Raw genomic sequence first — 27132 nt, 5'->3', positions numbered from 1 at the left:
TGAAGAGGTAAGGAGGAGAGGACAGGCCCAGCCATATATACGGCATAGTAATGGCGCACCGTGGGCAGGTGCGCCATTACTATTTTTTTTAATTTTTTTATTTATTTTGAATTTTGAAGGCGGGAAGATACTAATGGCGCACCATGGGCAGGTGCGCCATTAGTAACTTTTTTTTTATTTTTTCGATTTATTTTGAATTTTGAAGGCGGGAAGATACTAATGGCGCACCATGGGCAGGTGCGCCATTAGTAACTTTTTTTATTTTTTTAATTTATTTTGAATTTTGAAGGCGGGAAGATACTAATGGCGCACCATGGGCAGGTGCGCCATTAGAAAGTTTGATTTTTTTTGAATTTTTTTGCCTCTCCAGATCTTAAAAGCCCCGTATCTTTTTTTCTGTTAGGTTTTTGAGGATTTTGAAAATGTTTAACGGGGTTCCTATTTGTAATGCCTCTCCCGCATTACATTGTTTAACGAAGATACTAATTCGGATGTAACTTTTCGAGTAGATGATTTTTCATATAAAAAACTTTTTCATCCGAGTTCGTATGCAAAAGTTATGCCCATTTTAAGAAATTCCAGAGAGATTTTGCAAATAAAGTCGAAATTCATATTTGTTAATTTTCCCAACAACTAGACCACATATCACATGGGAAACTTGTTTTATTTATTTTTTTGACATTTCCATCATTTTCTTTTATTTTTTTTAAAACAGAAAAGGCGGTCCAGGGGGGGGTGCATTCGGTGGAATGGGCCAAGTTACTAATGGCGCACCGTGGGGGTGGTGCGCCATTAGTAGTTCAACTACTAATGGCGCACCACACCAACCGTGCGCCATTAGTAGTTTTTCAAAAAAGAAATTGTTTTGAAACAAAAGTTGTAACAAAATTACTAATGGCGCACCTGTGAGCGTAATGGTGCACCGTGGGAGTGGTGCGCCATTAGTAGTTGAACTAGTAATGGCGCACCGTCCCACGGTGCGCCATTAGTAGTTTAAAAAATAAAAATAAAAAAAATTTGAAAAAAAAATTAAAACATAATTACTAATGGCACACCGCGGGATGGTGCGCCATTACTTGTTGAACTAGTAATGGCGCACCATCCCACGATGCGCCATTAGTAGTTTTGAAAAAAATTTAAATTTTTTTTACTAATGGCGCACCGTGGATGTGGTGCGCCATTAGTATTTGCACAGTAATGGCGCACCAACACATGGTGCGCCATTAGTATTTAGTAATGGCGCACCACATGTACAGTGCGCCATTAGTGTCCATATTGGCTATAGTTGTTTTTGTAGTAGTGCCCCTCCTTCCTTCTCTTCTCTTTTCCCTTTCCTTCTCTCCTACTCCTACTACATGGAAGGGGGGATCCTACTCCCGGTGGGAGTAGGACTCCTCCAGGGCGCGCCATAGGGGCCGGCCCTCCCCCCCTCCTCCACTCCTTTATATACGTGGCCAGGGGGCACCCCATAGACACAACAAGTTGATCATTGGTCTTTTAGCCGTATGCGGTGCCCCCTCCACCATAATCTACCTCGGTCATATCGTAGCGGTGCTTAGGCGAATCCCTGCGTCGGTAATATCATCATCACCGTCATCACGCCGTCGTGCTAACGGAACTCTCCCTCGAAGCTCTGTTGGATCGTGAGTTCGAGGGACGTCATCGAGCTGAACGTGTGCTGAACTCGGAGGTGTCGTGCGTTCGGTACTTGGATCAGTCGGATCGTGAAGACGTACGACTACATCAACCGCGTTGTCATAACGCTTCAGCTTTCTGTCTACGAGGGTACGTGGACACACTCTCCCCTCTCGTTGCTATGCATCACCATGATCCTGTGTGTGCGTAGGAATTTTTTTGAAATTAGTACGTTCCCCAACAGTATCCAAGTCAGGTGGTCGCTGGATTAGCACCACTGCTCTGATGTCCGCCCTCAAGCCCTCGACAAAACGAGTCAGGTAAAAGTAAGGATGAATGGTCTCCGAATATGAAGCCAAATGATTAACAATTAATTCAAATCGCTCAATGTACTCAGCAACAGTAGACGTTTGACGAACAGTGTAAAACTGACGAATTAGGAGTTGGTGTTTATCACGACCAAAGCGAGTGCAGAGAAGAGCTGCAAACGCTTCCCAATCAAATTCAGAGAGGCGATTCTAAATGGACTGTAACCAAACAGAGGCTGCTCCGGAGAAATTGAGTGCAGCCATAGGTACCTAGAATAAGGAGTGAATCCCAAACATAGATAAATATTGCTCACGAAGTGTTTTCCATAATTTTGGGTTCTCCCGGGCAAACTGAGGAAAGGTGACCGAGGGATGGGCTTGACCCAACCCGGCGAGCAATTGACTCGCGTGAGCAAAAGGGGAAAGAGGTGGGGTGGGCGACTCGGGGTTGTACTGACCAGTGCCCAGGAGCGGCGCCGGCGGCGTCGCCAGCGCCTTCTCCCAGTGTAGGAATGCGTTGTCGTGGTCGCTTGACCCATGTGGTTGTTGACTGGCCGGGTTCCCGCGCCAGGGAGGACGCCGGGCACTCCCAGGTTGGATATGGGCGCGGAAGTCTCTGTGGCCGCCACACCGGGCGCCGCCGCCGCAGGAAGACGCCCTTTCTGCAGCTCAGCGACCGCGTCGGAGAGTTGGTTGACGCGTTGCTCCAGATCCGGCCGCCAGGAGGCCAGATCGTCCAGTTTGGCGGTGTGCGCGTGCACCGCCGCTGTGTTGCTGCGCAGTTCCAGACGAAACTCGTCCATGGAGGTCGTGATCTTCTCCATCTACTCCTTCATGGTCGGATCCATGGCTTCGATTTGAACACGAGCTTGGCGAAGATGGCGAGTCTCGATGAATTGCGCCAGATCGCGCGAGGGAAGGGGGTGGTGGTGGTCTCTGATACCAGATGTTAGGGACTAGCAGGGGAAGGGATCGATCTAGTATTTCTCTCGGTGGCAATATAGTCAGGATACAATGTTGAGTACAAGAATGGATCGAACAAGGAAGAACTAGGGTTCGTGCCGCCGCCGGTTTCGTGATCCACTGGATGCGCCTTCCTTCTGTCTCTTTGGTATAAGTGGGAGCGCTGCAGGACTGGGCCTGTCTACACCCACTCGGGCCCAGAGACTCTTGGGTTGGGCTTGCGAGGACGCGCCAGTCTTTGAGGCGCGGGCGAGCTAGGCCCGTCGCAGACATGAGGGGTCCCGTTGCCAGGGGCGCTGACATTGATCCTTAGACGAAACCCAACAAATTGATTAGTATCGCCCAATTAATTACCTTTTGTGACTATATTAAGTATATAAAGTTAGAAATAATTTCTTTGTCGGGGCCTTGGTAGTTCACAAGATTACAAAAACAAAGAAATAGAAGAAACGGAAAATTTTGATTGGAGTGGGTGAGAGTATACACCAGATCTTCATAAACTTGTGTATATGATTCATAGGAATAGAAAAACACATGAATCCTTATCAATACAGTCAAATAAAAGTTAAACCAAATGAAATCTATAATTAGAAGAATATTATGCCATTAAAGACATGTGCTAGCTCCAGTAATGGATGGACAGATCTCATGTAGTCTTCTCTTCCTCTTTATTTTGCATAACTCCAATAATTTCTTCAGGAATACTCGCCAATCCTACAATGAGCTCACAATTAAGGAGTGGAATGGCTTCAATAACCGAAGATGGCTTAGTGCATCCTTGAAAGGAGTATTAACAAGCATATTAAATTATACGAAAAATAGTCTCCATTTGCACATGTCTACCAGTTTCTAAGAACAATTGCAAATTTCAGTGACTAAGTATTCGAGAGCTGGAAAAACATGTTTTGAAATGCAGCACACTCAGATTTTATGGGTACGGTCCCATACACCAATCCGTGCAGTGGGCAAGTGCAAGCAGTAGCGCAACAAAGTGCCATCTTACGAGTGTTGCACTTGAAATATTATACTCCCTCTGTAAGTGTCGTAATTTTAGTTGAAATTTAATTGAACTAAAATCACGACACTTATTTTGGACCAAAGGGAGTACTAAAATATGGATTTAAAGACCCTAGTTTCCTTTATAAGAGGTGGGAACAAAGGTGTGTATTCAACATTCCGAAGGAGCCAGATCGAGGGGCTAAGTAGTGAGGAATGAGATGAAGAGACAACATGGAAATATATCAATATCATCGATATATAGGAGGCTAATAGACCTAGCAGTAAATCAACTTACTATAATGCAAGTGAAACCTGATGGTGAATGAGTAGTGGTGCACGCCAAAAGATTAGGATTGGGAGGTATTAGGAAATTTACGAGAGTTCGGCCCTATGCTTTTCATCCTTTCCATCAACCCACCACGAGCTTTCCTTCAAGACCTTGCTGTGGTGATCCATCTTGCAGGCCGGGATTGCTACTAATTAGCGTATTGTTTCTCTATACTCTGAGGACGTGCCTATTTTCATCAACCCTTCCTCGATGGATCTGCAGACTACCGAGCTAATTTTGGGTTAATCATGAGCTAGAAAAATTCAGATGTGCTCTCCGCCTGGGTGGGACCCCCTCCCCATAAAACGGGACGGACGCCAACCTCTCCTTAGCGGCATTTCGATTCGTCTAGTCCACCCTCTTAATCAAGATAGTAAATCCAATGTTGTAATTCATGAATATTATTTTTGTTATTATTAGTATAGTTGTATAATGTCAAAATAGTGATCAAGAACATTTTTCTCATAGCTGTCCGGAGCTAATTGTCTCTATCTTATGGAGAAGAATAGTGATCGCGGGGAACACATAATATCATTAGGTGATCTTCCATGTACAATTAACGACTCCACAACATTATTTCATAGTGAAATTACTTGTACTATGAGGAAATATCCAAATAGTTGAAAATTGACGAAAAAGTGTATTGTCTATTAGTTTTATAAGATTTCCTAAAATTGTTTTAGTGTGTTTATTCTGTATTGTGAACTGTTTCAAAGGATCTGTCACTAAAATCAGTTTTTTTAGTCCATGGTAATCTGTTGTTTGTCAACATAGATTTACATTTGGAAAACTTTCCATATTGTATTTACAAACTATTGTGATGACAAGAAAACTGTCAGGAAGGGACAACATGGATCTGTGAGGACACAACAAAATATCTCCTGAAAGCACGAATTCCTTATTCGAATAGTGCATACTAGCAAATAATCAAAGTGTCCAAAACCTTCGAAATGTTTTTAATCATGTTAAAAATAAGTGAAGTTCCATGGAAAAATGATCATTTCAGCACCGTACAGACAAAAACAGTGATATATAAAAAAAATGCAAATTTCAAGAACTAATCCTGATTTTTTTAATCATAGAGTGCAGAAACGTTTTCTTCTTTCCGTGAAAATCGAATGGCATATAATTGTTGAAGATGAAAGTCTGTAAGAACTTCTTAATTTTTGAACATTGGGAACTACTTCTCACATGGGAGTACATGCTTTCAGGGTGTGTCATTGAATTATCCATCATGCTGCTATTTTTCTATTCAAGAATAGTTACTTCCAGATCCTTTTGTTGATGTCTCTGCGATGTTAGGGCTCCTTTGATTCAAAAGATTTTCATTGGAATTTTGGAGGATTAGTATCCTTAGGAATTTTTCCCATGTTGGTTGTTTGATTCATAGGATTGAATCCTATAGGAATTTTTCTAAGGATTTTTTCACTATTTCCCATAGGATTTCTAACATCTACTCAAACATTTTTGAAAGAATCTTTTTGTTTTCTCTGTGATGTAATCAAACAACCCAAAAATCTTGTAGGGTTGACATGAGCATGACATTCCAATCCTAAATTTTTCCTATTCATGTGTCTTTAGAGTCCTGTGAATCAAAGACACCCTTATAGTGTTAAAGTGAAATTGTTTTTTCAACATAAGTAGTGATTTTGTCCTTTCATTTTGCGGGCCACTACGCTAGTTGTAGTAAATGCCAAAGCTTTCCTCCTTTATAAGTGAATGGGAAAGAACTCAAAGAATGATTCATGAACAAAGGGTGGTGAACACTGACACATTGTATAGAGACTAGAGAGAGAATTTTGGGATTATTAAGGGGTGGAAGACAATTTGAATATGTTTTTGGCATTGCATTGATAGCCAACACCTAGCTGTGAAAACTTTATGATGAATATGTAGTGTTATAGAATGAAGATGCAAGGATTGGGAGGCATTAGAAAAATGTAGTAGTCCAGAATTGAGGATATGTCGTGAGATATTGAAGCGATATGGGATGTTCCTATCCATCTGACAAACCGGTTGCCAGTTTGTGTCATTGCTGGGCCGCACTGGGTCTTAGCTACCACCGTGCACACATCCAAGATTCTGTGTCCCAGTACCGTCGGTGTCTCCCGCCCCTATCAACACTAGATGACCCGTTGCGTCTATGGCGCAAATGTCAAATACAACAAAGAAGTTAAGCAAACTATATGAAACCGTTTTTATAAATTATCTGTAAATTGGGATTAATGGTTTGCGAGATAATCATTTTGAAGTTTCAACATTGCATTGATGTGTTCACACCATTGTCTTCTTTTCCTCTCATACATGCATCCATACAGCGGCCCTAAAGTGCTAATGCTAACTATTAGGGTGCTAAAATTTTCCATGCTCTCTCATTTTCTTGACTAATTTTTCTCCGACTCTCATGCAAGAAGACCGGATTAAATGGCAAATTAACTCTTTTTGGCCCCTCCTCTCTTCAACATTTTTCTTTTGTGTCATCCTCGATTAACCTCAAGTAGATTCGACATTATTATTCAAAGGAACCCTGTCCAGTGTTTTTTTCTTTCCATTGGCAGAAGAAGAAGCCGATGGCTGAAACTGCTTGGTTTTTTGAAGGGAAACCGGATGAAAACATGCACAAAGGGCACATCAGAAGAAGCTAAACTAGGTAAAAGCACGAGATGACATAAAAAACGCCAAAAGACGGAGAAAACACAAAATAAGTAGAGACTACTATGGGGAAACAAGCGTTGCTGGACTTTCGTCAACAGAAACTCTACACTTGCGGCGAGGGTGACACCCCGGAAACACCCCCACCACTAGACATGGAGCCGGCATACCGTCACCCTCCACAGCATCCCACCAGAGTGTCGTGGCAACCCACCACCGCGAGCCAAGCCACCGTCCCAAACCATGTCCCTGTGAGTGGCGAGGACGAACCACGGTTATCCATCCGAGGCACTGGCTTTGCCCGGCCACATCATCGGATGGTGATTAGAGGGGTGGGGTAGAGGAGAGATGCGGGCGACAGCAATTTAGGTTTTTTTTCTGGCCGCTGTACCACGAGAAAGGGAAAGTGTAGCTGGAGCAGCACGAGAAAAAGGACCACCGTAGTGCTACACATGGCCACTGATACCAGTTGCGCAATGGGCGCTATGCCGCTATCAATGTCAACATCGGCACAGTTGCTCCATTTGCATTGCATGGCCAGGGACTAAAGTGGTTCATGGGGACACCAGTGTCATGATCGAAAGGCACAGCTGCTCAGACGTTGCCATCACCCTTAATTTCCAAAACCAACGAGGCAAAATCATTATTCCGTATAGTAGGAATGCAAAATTGATCTTCTTAGTACGTGGAACAACAAAAATCATACGACCTGGACAGAAAGAGTACAAAACGACCTCTCATACGCGCTCAGAGAACGTTGGAGGCTTCGGTAGCGTCGGCCTCGTCGGGTGTAGCAGCGCCGCCACGAATCATCTCGTCGAAGAAATCGGTCAGGGCGATCTCGTACCCATGCAGCTTGTCGAACCCGGGGAAGTAGTTGATGTCGATGATGAAGTACTGCCCGCCGGCCTTCCTCCCGCGTATCATGTCGAAGTTGAACAGCTGCAGCCCGAGCGCGCGCCGCAGCCCGCGCCCGACCTCCTCCACGAACCCGGGCGGCGGCATCTCGGCGTCGTCGCCCACGTCGTCGTCCGTGTCGGCGTGCACCGTCGTCAGGCTGGACACGTTGTGGAAGGGCACCGACGCGTCGCCCTCCAGGTCCAGCAGCCGCTCCGCCGGCACGTCCGGCAGGCTGCGCCGCCGCACGCACGTGGCGTGCCCGCCGATCACGTAAATCTTGAACAGCACGCCGCCGTGGTTCACGAACTCCTGGAGCACGAGCGGGGGCTGCAGCGCCGCGAGGCCCGCGCGGCGGTAGATGAGAGACATGGCGTGGGAGCTGACGCTGCCGTCCACGTCCAGCGGCTTGGCGATGAGCGGGAACTGGAGCGCGCCCACGACGTCCGGGTCGGTGAGCAACGCGGCGTCGTCGATGGCCACCTGGCGGGGCGCGCCCAGGGAGCCCACGCGGACGGTGGCGTTGAGCTCGGAGACGACGTCGAGCATGGAGCCGCGGTCGAGCAGGCGGCCGATGGCGGCGGGAGGGTCGACGACGGGCACCGTGGGGTGGACCGCGGAGAAGGCCTCCAGCTGCGCGCGCCACGACTCGTCGTACAGCTTGTGGATGAGGAGGTGGAAGGGTCCCTGGTCGACGAGCGGGCGGGAGGGGTCGACGGCGACGAGCCGCATGCCGCGCTCGGCTGCCAGGGCCACGAGCGACGGCTGGATGACGGTGTCCAGCTTGGCCGGCTGCATCGCGTAGCCGATGGTGTAGGTGTGCGGCGGAGATCGTGTCGGCGCCGGTGCCTCCTGCTCGGCCGCCATTCCTCCCATGAGCTAGCAAGCTTATCTACACTCTGCTCTGCTCTCTGTCTTTCTTGATCTCCCGTGTCTCGGTGCCTTTCCCCTGCTCACAGCAGCACGCCTGGATTTATACTCATGGCAGGTTGGTAGCAAGGGCATATTCGTGGCGGGCTCGAATACTTTTTCTGCTCATGAATTTCTTCTCGATCGAGCATACAATTATGTTCGTACGCGTTATGCGCCGGATGGGAATCGCCTAGCTGCTTTCGGCTAGTCGGCCGAGGGGTGATCGACATGGAGTTCGACTTCGCCCACCCCAACACATTCGCTAATCGAAAATCTCCATTTGCCCTGGGCTCACTTTCTCTAAGCACTTAGTTAAAGAAAGAGAGACATGTTCGGCCATTCAACGCGGACACTAAAACGACCACGGCATCTGTCCATGGACGCGTCCGTAAACAAACAGTAATAGAGGAGCCGGCTATCCAACCGTATCCGTATACATTTTAAATCAAGTTAAAAAAAAAATTCATGAAAACCGGTTGATTTTCTAAGCACCGTCTTTCAGTTAAAAACCAGAGCCTTGCTAGCCCATTTCGACGCGGACTCCTAAAACGACCACGGCATTTGTCTGTTGGACGCGTCCGTAGATGCAGGTGTGTCCATCCTTCAGTACGCCGATGATACAATCATCTTTATGGAGTATGACTTTGCCAAAGCGAGAAATATGAAGATGGTGTTATGCCTATTTGAACAATTGACCAGGTTAAAGATTAACTTTCACAAAAGTGAGTTGTTCTGCTTTGGTAGAGCCAATGACGAACAAGAGGCTTATAGGCAATTGTTTGGGTGCGATTTGAGGCTTTACCTTTCACATACTAAGGAATACCAATCCACCATCGTAAGCTAACAAACCGAGAATGGAAGTGCATCGAGGACCGATTTGAAAAGAAACTGAGTTGCTGGAAGGGCAAGCTCACGTCATACGGAGGCCGATTAATTCTGATAAATTCGGTTCTCACGAGTATGCCTGTGTTTTTTTTGTCGTTCTTCGAAGTCCCAGTTGGAGTTAGGAAAAGACTGGACTCGATCACGATTCTTTTGGCAGGGTGATGAACTAAAAAGAAAATACCGTCTAGCCAAATGGGATATCATCTGTAGACCGAAAGACCAAGGGGGTCTCGGTATTGAGAATCTTGAAGTTAAGAATAGATGTCTTGTCAGCAAGTGGCTGTGGAAGCTATCAAATGAGACTGATGCCATTTGGGCGCAAATCCTCCGTAACAAGTATCTTCGAACCAAAACTTTGTCTCATGTGACAGTAAGGCCGACTGACTCATCTTTTTGGAAAGGGCTTATGAAAGTCAAACTATCCTTGTTTAATAGGACAAAGTTTATTATTGGTAACGGTGCTAGTATGCGATTCTGGGAGGATACTTGGCTCGGAGAGACACCCTTAGCCATTCAATATCCGTCTTTGTATCGTATTGTTCAACGACGTGAGGTGTTTGTTGCAACAGTACTTCAATCCATCCCCCTTAATATTCAGTTCAGAAGGGCGCTAGTGGGGAATCGTTGGGAAGAATGGCTCCTTCTAGTGAGTAGACTGATGGAGGTTCAGCTTTCTCAACAACCCGATGAATTACGCTGGAAGCTTACTAGGTCTGGAGTATTTACAGTTAAATCAATGTATGTTGATGTTATCAATTCAAGCTCGATTCCTAGTTCAAAACATGTTTGGGCTGTTAAAGTCCCTTTGAAAATCAAGGTGTTTATGTGGTTTGTCCATAAACAAGTTATTTTAACCAAGGACAACTTGACAAAGCGTAATTGGACAGGACCTACTAGGTGTAGTTTCTGTGATCGGGATGAGACGATCAAACACCTCTTTCTTGATTGCCCGCTAGCCAAAGTTTTATGGCGGACGGTCTATTTTGCTTTTAATATTACTCCACCGAGTTCTGTTAACACGTTATTTGGAACGTGGCTTAACGGGATAGAGCCCGAATTAGCGAGACATATTCGCGTAGGAGTCTGTGCCTTGTTGTGGGCAATCTGGAATTGCAGAAATGATTTGGTTTTTAACAGGACAACACGCATTCATTTTTTGCAGGTTATTTTCCGAGCCACGCGTTGATCCGTTCGTGGTCGCTACTCACTCCGACGGAGGCCAGGGAGCGTTTGGTTACTGGATCTATCCGCTGGGAGATGGTAGCTCGGGATATCTTCAACCGGTTTGGATGGCGGTCATGTAATAGGATAGGCAATTAGTTTACCTATCTCTCTTTTGCCAGCCGGTTGTGGCGTCCTTTTATTTGGCTAGTTTGTCTTCTAAGCCCTTTTACCTAGCTCTGTGTGAGCTCTTTTTATTTTCGTTTGGAGACTTTAAGACCTTGTTGGAACCTATTTATTTGTTTAATAAGATGGCCGTATGCATCGTTCTGATGCAGAGGCCGGGGAGTCCCCCTTTTCAAAAAAAGAAAAAAAAGTATACATTTTAAATCAAATTTAAACAAAAGGGTGAATTTCATGAAAACCAGTTGATTTTAATTTAAACCAGACCAAATTGATTACATTTTTGACATATTTTAACTAAACAAAAGTTGGACGAGACTTTTTAACCTATCTAAATGATAGTCGGTCGTGTCGGAGTCTGAGTCTCACGTCATGTCTTCCCCATGTCCAGCAAACTCATGGGCTGTGCAGCAATGGGAGGGGGGGGGGATAAGAGTGGCCTACCCAAGCCCATGTGCTACTCTTTCTCGGCCGAGTCCGCCATGTCAACAGTGCCATGCGTGGATGGGCCTACATCCTGATCATGCTGGCAAGGGGCGAACAATGGTGGTGGCGAGACTGACACGGAGCTGGCGCAGTCCGCGGTTGCCTGCGCCTCCTCTTCGGCCACCTCCGCATTGATCTCTGCCAACATGACATCGCTCTGAGCCCACAAGACGCGCTGACGCCATCGCTCGCAGCGGATCTCAGACGCTGCTAATGGATAGGTACAACGTCCGCTGCTCATTCAGGAAGCCTGGATCCTCCGCGACTATGCCGACGACGGCCTCGTTATTCACCTGCTCGCCAGCGATTTCCACCTTCATGAGTCTGTGCTCGTCGAGGAGCCGGAGATTGTAGCTTTGGTCCTCCTGCGCTGACACCGGCGGGGATAGCTATTGTAACCGGCCAACCAACAATGTATGTTGTCAATAACGTCATTCGTATCTCAATTTTCACGTGATCACTTGACCAAATTGTTTCTTATGCTAAATCAATGAGGCCGGCCAACCCGGATCTTAAAAAAAAAAAACGTTAATTGTTGCTTTCAGCCATAGTACAGTTGGAGAAATCGATTAAATAAACGCCGACATTACGTTGCTTAAAGAAGGTTGGTGAAGCGAGATAGGCAGATACCCCTATATATTGCTAGTAGTGATCTAGCATCACCGCTAGTCGTTGTGTTGTTTCTTTGGCACTGACAGACTGAATCCCGGTGCCGTTGGAAAACAGAGCTTTGCGCACCAATAGCCTAACTAGGAATGGCAGGCGTTAGGGAATGCAGCAATGAGACAATTGTTTGTAGCACATGTATCTCCTGCGGCCATATCCACGGTGGATTTGATTGATCTGTTGAACGTTTGCTGCAGTGATCAAGCACGGACCACAAGAGCCTCCTCCAAATTTGATGCGTTACATCACATCATTGTCGACCTTCTTTCTGTTCGTTCTTTGCCTTAATTTTGCCGTGCGCTAGTGCATGGACACGGTGATGCTAAAATGGCAGAATCAGATTTAGTAGGATACTAAATAGTCACATTATGGTGGCAACTTGTTCTCGAAAAGGAATATTATGGTTGAAGTTGGATCATTGGTTGTCTTAGTACATACTGGAGTGTTAGGCTGTGTTCGGAATCGCTCCACTCCACCACTCCGCTCCCGGAGCGGCCGGAGCCGTAGTATAAAATGATGAAGTGGGCAAACAGGTACTCTGCAGATTTTTGTATTCTGCGGAGCTGGTGAAGTACCGAACATGGCCTTACATACTGCGAAATAGTGTAATCTCTGTACAGATTTTTCCATGATTTTTTTGAACTATATTTTGTTTCTTCATTTAGGGTAATGCCAATGCCCTTATTTGATTTTTCTTTAGGAAAACTTCTGTTTTCAATTTTCTCTTAGTTTTCTTATTTTGTACTTGAACTATTCAAATGTCTTATATTTAGAAACGAATGGAGTAGTTTATGTTTTTGTTTATGGAAAAGCAAAAGACCAGCTGAGTGATCGGTAAAAAAATGCCATTTGTCGAACTGAGGCTCCTTTTTTTTAGAAAAGGAGGAAGACCCCCGGCCTCTGCATCTGGACGATGCATGCAGCCTGTCGGGTGGTAGGTGCGACATATGCCAACGGGTGGCTTATCATTGTGGGAGCCAGTAAGACGTCGCCGGTGCCTGGAAACGGGATAAGGCGAAGACATGCACGCCGGCGAATCTTACCCAGGTTCGAGACTCTCCGTGGAGATAACACCCCTAGTCCTGCTCTGCGGGGTCTCCGCATGATCACTAGATCAAAACGAGTAGCTACAAGTGCTCCTTGAGCTGTCGGATTCGAGGGAGAAGAAGAGCAAGGCTAGCTCTCCCTTTCTCTCTATATGGTGTGTGTAACTCTAAGAGTCCAACCCTTTGCATGGGTGCCCCGGGGGTTTATATAGGCCTACCCCCCAGGGGTACAATAGTAATCCGGCTGGGCGCGGGTCCCAGCCGTAAGTGTCTGTGTTCGCCGGCTTATCCGCCGGCCATTGGGGCCCGCCGACTGGTGGGTCCCGCCGGCTGCCGGCCTCTTGGTCGACAGGCCGGCCCCACCGCTGGGGGTTTTGTCGGCAGCTGGTTACTGTTGCCTCGCCCCTAATGACGAGGGCTTTGTCGAGGTAAGCAGGGCTACAGCGTAGCCGCCTTGTGGGCTATCACTGTAGCCTTACCTCGTCTTGTCTCCTTAATGTGGCACATGTTTCGAGGGGGGGAGGTAGCCGGCTCCTGGGGGCCGGCTACGCCCCTGGCCGACTAGGGGAGGCCGGGCCGCCTTCGAGCGTCTCTCTGGCTAAAGGGGCCCGCCGCCCGCGGGCCGTACTAGCGTCTGTCATGGATGACGTTGAGGCCAACATGGCTACAGTGCCGCGCTGGACGGGAGATGGCTGACCCGTACGGCGTCCTGTGGCCATGCCTGCTTCGGGATTCGGGGGTAGTGGGTTATACTGCGGCCACGCCCCGTCTTATCAGCGTTATGTGGACACCGTCTTGGTGGGTGCGGTCTTGGCCGGCTTCTTGGAGTCGGCGTTCTTCATGGCCGGCTTCGGGGAGTCGGTCCTTTTGGAGTCGGCTTCCTGGAGTCGGCCATCTCATAGCTTTCTTGGGGAAGGTTTCTGGGACTGGGTCGCCTTCTGGGAGTCGGCCCTGGGGATAGCCGGCCGGGGGAAGGCGTCCCTAGGCTTCGTATGCTTGAAGGCTTAAATGACCTGATAATTTTTTTTGAGGAGCCAGGGGAGTCGGTTAGGCTACCCGTGGCCATTTACTCCAACAGTAGTCCCCGAAGCTGATTGGGCTTCGAGGTTGGGTGGAAGTCGAGAAGTTCGGTCAGCTTCCTATCTTGACGAGCTGACAGCTGGGAGCCGGCTTCGGTCGGGCGCGCCATCTTGGTGAAATTTTTTGAAGTCGGAGGGCGGGAGTCTGCTGGCTCGCGCGCTGGGCTGCGAGCCGGCCACTCGCCGCCTGCGAACCACGTGGCATCCCTTGGCTAAAAAGCCTGCCAGCCCACGCGCGCGACAAGACGTCGCCGCAGGTTGGGGGCCCACCACTCCTACGCCCGGGTCCAGGCGCGGATTCTCTGCGGCCCAAAGCCGCCCGCACGTCTTCCTGCGGCGGTTTCGGCACGTCTTTAGGGCGCAGTAATCGCGGGGCGTGGAGGGAATGGGTGCAGTTAATCCCACGTCCCACCCCACGCCTCGCCTCCTCGGCTTCATCGCGCGAAGCTATAAGTAGGGGGGGAGCGGCAGGCGCTCGCACGCCCCTCTCCTCTCCGCCATCTTCTTCCTTCTGCTCTTCCTCACAGCAGCGTCTCGCGGCCGTACCGTTCCACCACTCCTTTCTCCGCCGCCGGTCTCACGCCGCGATGCAGTACGGCGGGGACTGGGACGGCTCCGACGTCCATGAGGACCACGTCGAGTTCCTCCGCAAGACGCGGCGGCTGCCCGGCGCGGACAAGGTGCGGGTTCGTCTCGCGCCCGCGAAGGAGATCACGCCGGAGCCGGAGGAGGGTGAGCGGGTGGTCTTCCGCTCGCATTTCTAGCACGGCATCGGCTTGCCCGCGAGCGCCTTCTTCCGCTCCTTTCTTGAATTCTACCTACTCCAGCCGCACCACCTCACCCCGAACACGGTGGTGCTGCTGTCCGCCTTCGTCACCTTATGCGAAGGCTACCTCGGCGTCCTCCCCACCCTCGAGCTCTGGGGGGAGTTCTTCCAGTCCAAGCTGGGCACGCGTATGCAGGGCGTGCCGGCTCAGAGCGGCGCCTTCATTGCGATGCGGAGGGTGACAGCCGAAAACCCCTTCCCCGTCATCACGCTGATCCAGTCAGTGAAGCTCTAGCAGAAGTCATACTTCTATGTGAAGAACGTCGCCCCTCAAGGCGACTACGTCAATTTGCCGGCTTACGAAGCCGGCCCGCCGGCGGTAGGCGGCCCCAGTGGTCCTATCGGGCCGTGACGCTAACGCCGGCTGGAGCCGCGGCTGTCGCCCGACTGCGGGTGATGATCCAGTCGGAGGGTCTATCTGAGCCCGACCTGCTGGCCGCCTTCGTCACGCGCCGGGTGCTTCCGCTCCAGAGCCGCCCTCATCTGATCAGTCAGATGAGCGGCCAGCTCGATCCGAGTCGGATGTGCACCAAAGACATGCCGCACGACGAAGTGGCCCACATGGTGAACTACCTTGCGAACTGCAAGCTCTCCGCAGAGTGGCAGTTTGGCAAGGAGCCATATTGCCGAGCTCACCCGCCACCTACGGTATGTTCTCTTTTTCCCTTTCTTCTCTTAGTTTTGTCGCCGAGTTCCTTCTCGCCGACTCTGACTAGTCGGCTTGTCTCGACAGAGCCCTCTTCTTTGGCCTGCAGGCGGGTCGGACGCGGAGCGCCGATTCGTCCCCGACCGGACGGAGCACGACCTGGAGGACCCCGACTTGGGGGCGGCCGCCATGGATGACAACACCGAGGCGGGCGGTGGCCAAGCCGGTGGAGAGGCAGGCGGCTCCGGGCTTGGAGTCAGCTTCGACGACTGGCCGGACGACGACGAGGCGGAAGTCGTCCCACGCCGCCAGCCGGCGTCTGGCCACGGCGCGGGTTCCTCCGCCGCGCCGCCTGCTCGGGGCGGCGGGCAAAAGCGTCGTGCCGCGCTGGGCTTGTTCGGCAGTCGGCCGAAGAAGCCCAGAGGCGGGGCGGCGGCGACCAGGCGGGAAGAGGCGGCCGCGAAGGCGACCCGCTTCCGCAAGGCAGTGAAGCAGCCGCAGACGGTGTCGGCGTAAGTATATACTCCTTCGTGTATTCTTTCTTCTTTTCTCTGGTAGTTCCTGAATCCTTGTCCTTCCTTAAAAAACCAGGGCTCCATTGTCACTTGAGCGGGTTGCTGCCGCCTCCGTCGTTGGGTTGCTGGGAGGATCCGGGAGCACCACTCGCCGCGTGGACCCCCGTGCCGAGCTTCTGGCGGCGGCGGAGCGGAACGCGCGGGAGGCGCGGGAGGCGGGGGAGTTGAGGGCGGCCGCCGCCAAGGCGGCGCAGGAGGAGGCGGCGGCGAAGGCGCGCGCCGACGCAGCGGCCAAGGCCCAAGCGGAGGCTGCGGCCGCGGCGATGGCGGAAGGGGCCTTGCTAGTCACCCCTCTGCGCGTCGCGGCGCCTGAGGCCCCAGAGCCCCCGCCAGAAGAAGCCGGCGGTGACCAGCCGGGACTGGAGAGGGAGGACGACATCGTCGTCCTGGAGAGGGTGGCGGCACCGGCCCCGCCGATCGGGGCGACTCAAGGCGGCCGGCCTAACCTGCCGCCTGTGCAATCGGCCGGGGGCGAACCGGCCGCGAGGACTGACCTGGTGGTCCGGACGCCGTCGCGCCAGCGCGCGGGGAAGGCCGCATCAGAGCCGCAGAAGGCTGCATCGGAGCCGCAGCCGGCCGCGGGCTCCAGCTCGTCGGCCCAGGATATGGAGGCGGCCAGCGCCAGCTCGGGGTGGACGCCGGGCGGAGGGACGGCCGTGATGAACGTGGCCGCGCAGGACGTCCGGACCCGGCTCCAAGCCCAGGCTACGGCGCTGAGGAAGTACAACGACGAGTTCCTTGCGACGCGGGCGGCCATCCGGGTTAGTCTTCTTGTCTTTGCTTTTTTGATCTTGATTTCTTCTGTGGGGGCGCGTCAGCGCACCCACTGGGTGTAGTCCCCGAGTTCCGAGTCGGCTGCTGAGCAGGCGGCTTGGAACTTCCTAGCGGACCTTGTTTTGCTATTCTTGTTCTCATTTCGCTCTTCTGCCTAACTTGCAGGACTACCACAACCTGCACGCGGCTGCCTTCAACTCCCAGGCTCGGGAGCTGACCCAGAAGACTGCTGACCTATCTAAGAGCCGGGGTACGCGCTTCGTCTTTTATCTCACGTGGGGGCGCGTCAGCGCACCCACTGGGTGTAGTCCCCGAGATTCGGGCCGACTGCTGAGCAGTCGGGTCGGATCTTCCTTGACGACTTCTTCTTATTGCTTCTTTTACTCTGCCATCCCTGCAGTGGCCAACGCCAGTCTAAGGGAGCAGTTGGGAGGGTCTCAGGCCGCCCTCCGTGCTAAGGAGGCCGAGTTTGCCGCCTTGGCGCAGGAGCGTGACCGTCTGGCCAAGAGGTTGGCCGACCAGGAGGAGAGCCATAAGGCGGCCCTGAAGGCGGTGCAGGACAGCGAGGCCGCCCTCCGAGCCGAGTATGAGACAGAGGCGGCTAGTTGGGCCAAAACGAAGCAGACGCTGATCGACGGCTATGGCCAGATCGAAGATTTGGTTGACGGTAAGCCGCCTTCTTCTTCGTCCTTGCTTGCCGCTTGCCGCTTTGGTTCGTTTTCTGACTTGTGTTTTTTCTCTTCTTTCTCTTTCTTTCTTGCGCAGAGTACTTCCCTGGCTACTCTACCGCCGCCAACCAGATCATCGAGGCCCGCCGTGAGGCACAGAGGCAGGCTGGCGCCGAGATCGCGCCAAACGCTCGCCGGTCGCTGGAGGAGCAGCTCTTGGCGATCCAGGCCCGCCTCCAGCCGACTCATCGCCTGCTCCGCCGGCTTCAATGTGTCGGGGCGCAGGTGTTGGCCGCTCTCTGGCCTGGTGAAGTGATTCCCCGCACCCCCAGTCAGACTGCCGACTGGCTGGAGGTGGCGGTCGGCTGCTTCGAGGCCTGGAAGGCTTTGGCGGCTCGGTCCGGCGCCAGGCGGGCGCTGGAGTTCGTGAAGGCCTGGTATCCCGGGCTGAGTCTGGACCAGCTGGCCACCTGGCGGCAGCAGGCCGACACGGAGCTGGAGCTGGCGCGGCCGGCTATCATCCGGCGGGCTTCAGCGATCGCCGACTACACTGACACCAGCGCCTTCGTGCCCTGAGGTGGACGACAACGGTGTTGCCCAGCCGGAGGAATGGTTCGGGCTGAACCCGGCAGACGGCGAAGACTCGGCGGAGGAGATCGACTCCAGCGACGAGGGCGAAGAGGAGGAGGAGGAGGGTGAAGACGCCGGGCCGGATGGTGGAGCGGCCGATCAGCCTCAGCTTGACCGTGCCTCCAGCAACACGGCACGCGCGGGTGCACCGCCTGCAGCCGGCGATGATCAAGCCGAGACCCGCTAGCTGGCCACTCCTCCAGCCGGTGGAGCCGTCTCCACCGACCAACCCCGCTCCCACACCGCGCCTTTAGTCTAGTCTGCTATCTTTATTTTCCTGTCTTATCACTTTTGGAACAATATTTTGTTAAGTTTGCACAATTCCACCCACTGGGGTGTATTCGAACTATGTTGATTGCCGGCCTATTGGGGGCTTTATATGTAGATATTATTATGCATGCGTTTGGCTTTCCCTTGTTCTTTGCTTTTCATCTTTCTGTTGTTTCCATTGCCGCCCTCCCTTGGTTGCCGCCTCCCCAGTCAGACAGTTGCTCTGCAATCTGCGGCTGGAGAAGTGATTGGCCAGTTGGGAGGGCAAGTACTCTAGCTTTGTTGGATTATAGCGAAGTGTTTGGGAAGCCGGCCAGCCGGCTGTTCTGACAGCCGGCAAGCGTGGTTGGAGGCCTTCTTTTAGCTATACAAGTTCATTAGTCCTTAGGCGTTTTTCGTGTGGGCATCCTTTTTGCCTTGGCTCTTGCTAGTTAGACAGACGGTTCTTCGAGCTGCGACTTTCAACAAGAGGGGACTCGGGAGCCGGCACACTACTTGTCTGACTTCAGGTAGAACTTTAAAATAACTTAAGGCGGCTAGTCCCCGTGCCGACTAGTCGAACCCGGTGCCAGACAGAAATCAAATGTAATAATACATTCATGAATATGACACTCGTCATTCATAGATAAAGGAAGGCAGTCCCCGAGTGCCCCTCGGGGGGCCTGTTGTTTCGTACTTAATACAAAAGGGTAGCATGATACATACTGCTTTTAACTGTAAAATCTTCTCAGGAGGTTCGCGTCCCATGGTCGCTCCGACTCCTTGCCAGAATCATCCCTTTTGCGTGCTCTTGGTTTTTGCGCGTCGATCAGGTAGTAGGAGTCGTTGCCTACTCCCTTGCTGATGACGAAAGGGCCTTCCCACGGGGCCGAGAGCTTGTGCTGGCCGGCTGTTCGCTGGATCAGCCGAAGCACAAGGTCGCCCTCCTGGAAAGTTCTTGGCTTGACCTTGCGGTTCTGGTAACGGCGCAACCCCTGCTGGTAGATGGCGGACCGGCTGAGTGCTAACAGCCGGCCTTCTTCCAGCAGGTCGACACCGTCTTCTCGCGCTTCCTTGGCCTCCGCCTCCGTGTACATGGTGACCCGAGGCGAGTCGAACTCGATGTCGGTTGGGATGACAGCTTCGGCACCATATACAAGGAAGAACGGAGTGAAGCCAGTTGACTTGTTAGGAGTAGTACGCAGACTCCAGAGGACAGCCGGCAGCTCATCGAGCCAGCAGCCGGCCGATCGCTTCAGTGGTACGACCAGTCGGGGCTTGATGCCGGAGAGGATGAGTCCATTTGCTCGCTCGACCTGGCCGTTTGATTGCGGGTGGGCAACGGACGCTAAGTCCAGTCGGATACCCTGCGTCGTGCAGAAACGTGCCAGTGCTCCTTTGGCAAAGTTTGTGCCGTTGTCGGTGATGATGCTGTGCGGCACGCCGTACCGAGTAGTGATGTCGGTGATGAATGTCACGGCAGTCGGCCCGTTCAGCTTCTTGATCAGTTTTGCTTCGATCCACTTGGTAAATTTATCCACGGCGACAAGCAGATGTGTCAAGCCGCCGCGGGCTGTCTTGAATGGACCCACCATGTCCAGCCCCCAGACGGCAAACGTCCAGGTGAGGGGAATGGTCTTGAGTGCAGAAGCCGGCAGGTGTTGCTTGGAACTGAAGACTTGGCATCCTCTACAGCTCTTGACTATCTCTTTGGCATCTTCCAAAGCAGTTGGCCAAAAGAAACCGTGGCGGAAAGCTTTGGCCACAAGTGATCTTGAGGCTGCGTGGTGGCCGCATTCGCCTTGATGGATATCCTTGAGGATTGCCACTCCTTTCTCTGGCTCGACGCAGCGCTGGAAGACTCCAGTGACGCTGCGCTTGATAAGCTCTCTGTTTATTATTGCATATGCTCCGGCTCGTCGTTGCACTAGTCTTGCTGAGATCTCATCAGCCGGCAGCTCTCTGTTGACTAGGAATTTGAGGATGGGCTGGGCCCATGATGGAGCTGTGACTTCTTCTACTGTTAGTACGGCCACCATGACTCGGGTGGGTGGGTCGGGTGGCGTGGAATTGGAGTCGGCCACCGCTTGTTGTGTTGCTGCAGTCCCCGGGCCGACTGCTGCAGTCCCCGGGCCGACTGCTGCAGTCCCCAGGCCGGGTTCTGAAGTCCCCGAGCCGGGTGTGACTACGGCAGTCCCTGGCCCGGTTGTCGAAGTCCCCGTGCCGCCTGCGGGGTTCCTCCAGTCGGATCCGGCTGCATCGGGGGCAGGCGGTACGAAGATAGAGTCCGACTCTGGAGACGGCTTGATGGACGGCTTGAGGAGGCGCTGGAGGGAGACACCGGTCAGTATAGCCTGTCGGGTGGAGCCGATCCACGCCAGGGCATCTGCTTGGTCGTTGTCGGCCCGTGGTACGTGAAGGAACTCGCACCCTTCGAAGTACCCACTGATCTGCTGGACGAGGAATCGATAGCTCGCCATGTTTGCATCCTTGGCGTCCCAGTCGCCAGATGACTGCTGGACCACCAAGTCTGAGTCGCCATAACACAGGATCCGGCGTATGCCGAGTTCTTTGGCTAGCCGGAGCCCATGTATGAGCGCCTCGTACTCGGCCACGTTGTTGGAGGCGGCGAAGTGGATTTGCAGCGTGTATCTGAGTTTGTCGCCTTTGGGAGAGGTGAGGACGATGCCGGCTCCCAAGCCGGTGCGCATCTTGGACCCGTCGAAGTGCATCCACCAATGGGTAGAGTCGGGAGCCGGCGGTAGGTACTGGGTCTCGGCCCAGTCGACGAGGAAGTCGGCCAATGCTTGGGACTTGATGGCGGTGCGGGGTTGGTAGAAGATTGTGTAGGGTGCCAGCGCAATGGCCCATTTAGCCACCCGGCCGGATGCATCCCGGCTGCCTATGATCTCGGCTAGCGGGGCGGTGCACACGACCGTGATGGGATGCTCTTGGAAGTAGGGCTTCAGCTTCTTGGCGGCGAAGTACACCCCATAGCACATCTTCTGGTAGTGCGGGTAGTTTTGCTTTGAGCTGGATAGTACTTCGCTTAGATAGTATACCGGCCTCTGGACTAGCTGGGCTCGGCCTTCTTCCGGGCGCTGGACCACGACAACCGTACTGACCACTCGGCTAGTCGCGGCAATGTAGAGGAGCATGGGCTCCTTCTCAGTCGGCGCCGCCAGGACAGGTGGAGTAGTCAGCATTTTCTTCAACTCATGGAAGGCTTGGTCAGCTTGGTCATTCCACTCGAAATGAGTGGATTTCTTCATGAGTCAGTACAGGGGGAGAGCCTTCTCTCCTAGCCGGCTGATAAAGCGGTTTAAGGAGGTCAGACACCCAGTGAACTTCTGCACATCTAGCAACTTGGTGGGAATCTCCATCCTCTCAATGGCCTTGATCTTCACAGGGTTGCACTCAATGCCGCGTTCGGAGACCAGAAAGCCTAGCAGCTGGCCGGCTGGTACTCCGAACACGCATTTCTCGGGGTTGAGCTTGATCTGGAATCGGCGCAAGTTGGCAAATGTTTCTTTGAGGTCCTCCAGCAGGGTGACGTGCTTCTCTGTCTTCACCATAATATCGTCTACGTAGACGTGGGCATTTCTGCCGAGTTGCTTGAGGAGGCATTTCCGCATGCAACGCTGAAAAGTGGCACCGGCATTCCTTAAGCCGAATGTCATAGTCAGGTAACAGAAAGCTCCGAATGGTGTGATGAAGGCAGTCTTCAGGTGGTCTGCTGGGTCAAACTTGATCTGATGGTACCCTGAGTAGGCGTCCAAAAAACTCAACAGCTCGCATCCGGCCGTTGAGTCTATCACTTGGTCAATCCGTGGCAAAGCGAACGGATCTTTGGGGCAGGCCTTGTTGAGGCTGGTGTAGTCTATACACATACGCCACTTGTTGTTCTTCTTCAACACCAAGACTGGGTTGGCAAGCCACTCTGGGAAAAATACTTCCATAATAAAGCCGGCGGCGAGGAGCCGGGCTATCTCTTCTCCTACGATTCTTCACTTCTCTTCTGACAGTCGGCGGAGGGGCTGCTTGACCGGCTTCGCGTCGGCTCGGACGTGTAATTTGTGCTCGGCGAAATCCTTCGGGACACCCAGCATGTCCTTTGGGGACCATGCAAAGACGTCTCGATTCTCACGGAGGAAGTCGACGAGCTCGCCTTCCTATTTACTGTCAAGGTTTGTCCCAATGACAGCAAACCTTTCCGGGTTCTCTGGGTCTAGAGGTATCTTCTTCGTCTCCTTGGCCGGCTGGAAGGAGCCTTGCGCATCATAATCTTTGGGGTTGGGGGACAAGGCCGGCTGCTTGCCAGCCATGGCCACAACCCGTTCCAGTATCTTCTTCTCTTCTGCCACTACGAGGGACTCGGCCAGCCAACTGCTGGCCATAGCGCACTCGATGGACTTCTTGTAGTCGCCGGCTACAGTGATGATCCCCTTCGAGCTCGGCATCTTCATCTTCAGGTAGGCGTAGTGGGGCACAGCCATGAACTTGGCCAGAGTAGGTCGGCCAAGCAAGGCATGGTAAGGGCTCTCCAGATCCACTACCTCAAACCAGATCGCTTCTCGGCGAAAATGATCCTTCTCTCCGAAGAGAACATCCATCTTGATCTTGCCGATCGGGGAACAGGACAAGCCGGGTACGATGCCATGGAACACGGTCCGGCTTGGCATGAGCTGCTTCGCCTTGATGTTCAGCTTCTCCATGGTATCGCGGTATAGTATGTTGATACTGCTTCCGCCATCAATCAGGACGCGGGAGAATCGGGCAGCTCGCCTCTCCGTCGCGAGGGTGACATCCAGTACTAATGCGTAGGAGCCAGGGGACGGCATCACCTCTGGGTGGTCGGCCTGGCTCCAGTTGATGGGCTTCTCGGACTAGTGCATGAACTCGGGGTTGCTGGAGGCGACTGCGTTGACCTCTTGGTGCTGTCGGCGCCGACTGCGCTTGTCTTCAACTTGGCTTGTGAAGACGACGTAGGCGGCGTGCTCTTCAGGGAACTCATCTTGAACGGCTCCGACCGCTGGTCGAGCCGCCGGCTGCTGGGGGGCTGGAGGCGGCGGGCCGGGAGGCGGAGGCGGCACCAGCCCCTCGCCCTTGGAGATCCATGTGAGCCAGTGGCACTTTCGGGTAGTGTGGTTGGACGGCTTCGCGCCGCTGTGGAACTTGCAAGGGGCATCGAGAGTCTGCTCGTAGGAGAAAGCCGGTTGCCAAGCCAGCCTGCCACCCTTCTTCTTGGGAGCGGGCCGCTCTTCGGGCTGCTCATCTTCAACTGTGGCCACTTGCCGACTGGTGGAAGGCGGCATAGGGGCCTTGCGCTTGTGATCATTCTGGTAGGGGCGCCGATTGGAGTCGCCAGCCGGCGTCTTGGGAGCCGGAGCGATCACCTTCCCGGAGGCGTCCACTCGGAGCTCGGCCTTCATCGAGGAGTCGGCCGTGGCGTACTTGTCCGCGATGATCAGCAGTTCGTCGAGGGTAGCCGGCTCGTCGCAGAGGAGTCGGTGCTTGAGGAGGGTGCTCTCTTTGCACCCGGCGGTGAAGTACTCGATGGCCTGAACCTCGTGCACCCCCTCGCAGGAGTTGCGGAGCTCGGCCCACCGTGTGAGGTAGCCGCTGGTCGACTCGTTGGCCCCCTGGACGCATAGGGAGAGCTGGCGAGGCTTAGGAGGCCGCTTGTACGTGTTGGTGAAGTTGCGGACAAAGACTTCCATGAAGTCCAGCCAACTGTTGACGCTGTAGGGCTTGAGGCTGTTGAGCCAGGTACGTGCCGTGCCTTGTACCATGAGGGGGACGTACTTCACGGCTACGCGCCTGTTGCCGTTGGCTATGCTGACAGCCCTAGAGTAGTCGATGAGCCAATTTTCCGGCTTCACAGAGCCGTTGTACTTGGGCGTGTCTCTGGGGAGCGAGAACCCTTTGGGGAAGGGCTCATCGCGAATGCGGGGGCCAAAGCATGGCGGGCTGACATCGTCTTCTTCTTCTAGCGCCAGGGATCGAGCTAGGCGATCGATCCGGTGGCGGGCGTCGTTCTCGCCGACTCCTTCGCGGTGGCCTAGTCGCCCACCAAGAGTCGGATGCGCGACAGGCGGCGGGGTGGGATATCTCTCCCCTCGAGGCGGGGAGGAGGCGGATTTCCTTGGTGCTCCACTGCTCGAGGGCGGCCTTCCGCGTCGCGCTCGATGGTGATCCGAGTCCGGCTGCGGCTAGCAGCCGGCTCCTTGTCTTTCCTCGCGCGGGCGCCGCTCGCAGTCGGCGACCGGGATGTCGCGGCGTGCTCTTTGCGCGGGGGAGGACTCTCAGCGCGGGCGCCAGCTTCGTGCCGTTCTGCGGCCGTGTCGATCAGCTGCTGGATTCGCCTTGTCACGTAGGGGAGCTCATCGGCTCCCAGCCCATTTAGCTCTTCAGCGGCCGCCTGAGCGGCTCGCAGATTCTAGAGCGGGGTGGCGTAGACGGGGCGGTCTGCCCCCAGCATGCTGGCGATAGCCGCACCGCGCTTCTGGACGAAGTCGGCTCGGCTCGGCCCGCCATGAGGCGGCGTGCCAAAGGCGGCGCGGTCGACTTCGCGCTGGTGAGCCTCGGTGAGGCGTCTCATGGAGGCTATCTTCTGGCCTTCCGCGATGAGGGCGAGGCGGCGTGCCTCCAGGGTCTCAGCGTCAGCGTCGGCTGGGATGGGGATGGATAAGTCGTGCATCACCGCTTGCAGGGCGTCGTGGGCGTTCTCGCCCGAGTTGGCGACGTGGCTGATGACCAACACTTCGGTGACAGCACTGCTGCCGCTGTCAGCTCGAGGGAGAGGGTCATCGAAGACCACCACGTCGGAGGGGTAGGCGTCGAGCGATGCCGTGTCGGAATCGACAAGCATCGGGTCGGTGGAGCCGACCGACTCCAAGTCCACAGCAGGCTAGCTGGAGACGTGAAGTTGGTCGAGGAGGCTGACGAGGCGGCTCTCGGGGTAGTCCGTGCCCGCGTCGGACGCAGGCTCGTCGGAGATGCGAGTCTCGCCGAGCAGATCGGCGAGGCAGCTCGCTGCGCAGGCGTCGTTGACGCCTTGCAGCGCGTCGGGGCAAACGCCATCGGGCACAGCAGGCTGGCTGCGCTCGCGGGGGTGGAAAAGGGTTCCCGTCCAGAACAGGTCTCCAAACGACAGTGCACCTGGCCCCACGGTGGGCGCCAAATGTCGGGTGGTAGGTGCGACATATGCCAACGGGTGGCTTATCATTGTGGGAGCCAGTAAGACGTTGCCGGTGCCTGGAAACGGGATAAGGCGAAGACATGCACGCCGGCGAATCTTACCCAGGTTCGGGGCTCTCCGTGGAGATAACACCCCTAGTCCTGCTCTGCGGGGTCTCCGCATGATCACTAGATCAAAACGAGTAGCTACAAGTGCTCCTTGAGCTGTCAGATTTGAGGGAGAAGAAGAGCAAGGCTAGCTCTCCCTTTCTCTCTATATGGTGTGTGTAACTCTATGAGTCCAACCCTTTGCATGGGTGCCCCGGGGGGTTTATATAGGCCTACCCCCAGGGGTACAATAGTAATCCGGCTAGGCGCGGGTCCCAGCCGTCAGTGTCTGTGTTCGCCGGCTTCTCCGCCGGCCATTGGGGCCCGCCGACTGGTGGGTCCCGCCGGCTGCCGGCCTCTTGGTCGACAGGCCGGCCCCACCGCTTGGGGGTTTTGTCGGCGGCTGGTTACTGTTGCCTCGCCCCTGATGACGAGGGCTTTGTCGAGGTAAGCAGGGCTACAGCGTAGCCGCCTTGTGGGCTATCACTGTAGCCTTACCGCGTCTTGTCTCCTTAATGTGGCACATGTTTCGAGGGGGGAGGTAGCCGGCTCCTGGGGGCCGGCTACACCCCTGGCCGACTAGGGGAGGCCGGGCCACCTTCGAGCGTCTCTCTGGCTAAAGGGGCCCGCCGCCCGCGGGCCGTACTGGCGTCTGTCGTGGATGACGTTGAGGCCAACATGGCTATAGTGCCGCGCCGGACGGGAGATGGCTGACCCGTACGGCGTCCTCTAGCCATGCCTGCTTCGGGATTCGGGGGTAGTGGGCTGTACTGCGGCCACGCCCCGTCTTATCACCGTTATGTGGACACAGTCCTGGTGGGTGCGGTCTTGGCCGGCTTCTTGGAGTCGGCGTTCTTCATGGCCAGCTTCGGGGAGTCGGTCCTTTTGGAGCCGGCTTCCTGGAGTCGGCCATCTCATAGCTTTCTTGGGGAAGGTTTCTGGGACTGGGTCGCCTTCTGGGAGTCGGCCCTGGGGATAGCCGGCCGGGGGAAGGCGGCCCTAGGCTTCGTATGCTTGAAGGCTTAAATGACCTGATAATTTTTTTTGAGGAGCCAGGGGGAGTCGGTTAGGCTACCCGTGGCCATTTACTCCGACACAGCCACTTTATTAATTATTCACACAAGACCTTATAAAGTCATACAACAGTAAGACTAAAGCCACCGTCTAGGCAACATCTGTCGCTATTCCTATCCAGTTGATGAAGGGATGCTAATAGTCAAGGCCTAATACCAAACAGACCTTGCAGCCAAACCTAACATCTAAGACGTAAGGTCCCA

At 53.7% G+C, this 27132-nt stretch overlaps 1 protein-coding gene across 1 annotated transcript; it reads right to left on the bottom strand.

Annotated features, from left to right (window-relative positions):
* Positions 1–7459: 7459 nt before the first annotated feature.
* LOC123166273 (inositol-tetrakisphosphate 1-kinase 4) lies at positions 7460–8801 on the bottom strand. Its single transcript, XM_044584046.1, has one exon. The coding sequence runs from the start codon at positions 8656–8658 to the stop codon at positions 7633–7635; it is 1026 nt and encodes a 341-aa protein (XP_044439981.1). The 5' UTR covers positions 8659–8801; the 3' UTR covers positions 7460–7632.
* Positions 8802–27132: the final 18331 nt, after the last annotated feature.

The sequence above is a fragment of the Triticum aestivum genome, chromosome 7D (assembly GCF_018294505.1).
Source record: "Triticum aestivum cultivar Chinese Spring chromosome 7D, IWGSC CS RefSeq v2.1, whole genome shotgun sequence".
In the NCBI taxonomy this organism is placed as follows: Eukaryota; Viridiplantae; Streptophyta; class Magnoliopsida; order Poales; family Poaceae; genus Triticum; species Triticum aestivum.
Note: the sequence above shows the minus strand (reverse complement) of the source record. Positions and strands in the feature narration are given on the sequence as shown.

Excerpts from the sequence above, each read along its gene's own strand:
- LOC123166273 (XM_044584046.1), bottom strand. The coding sequence starts at position 8,658 with ATGGGAGGAATGGCGGCCGAGCAGGAGGCACCGGCGCCGACACGATCT.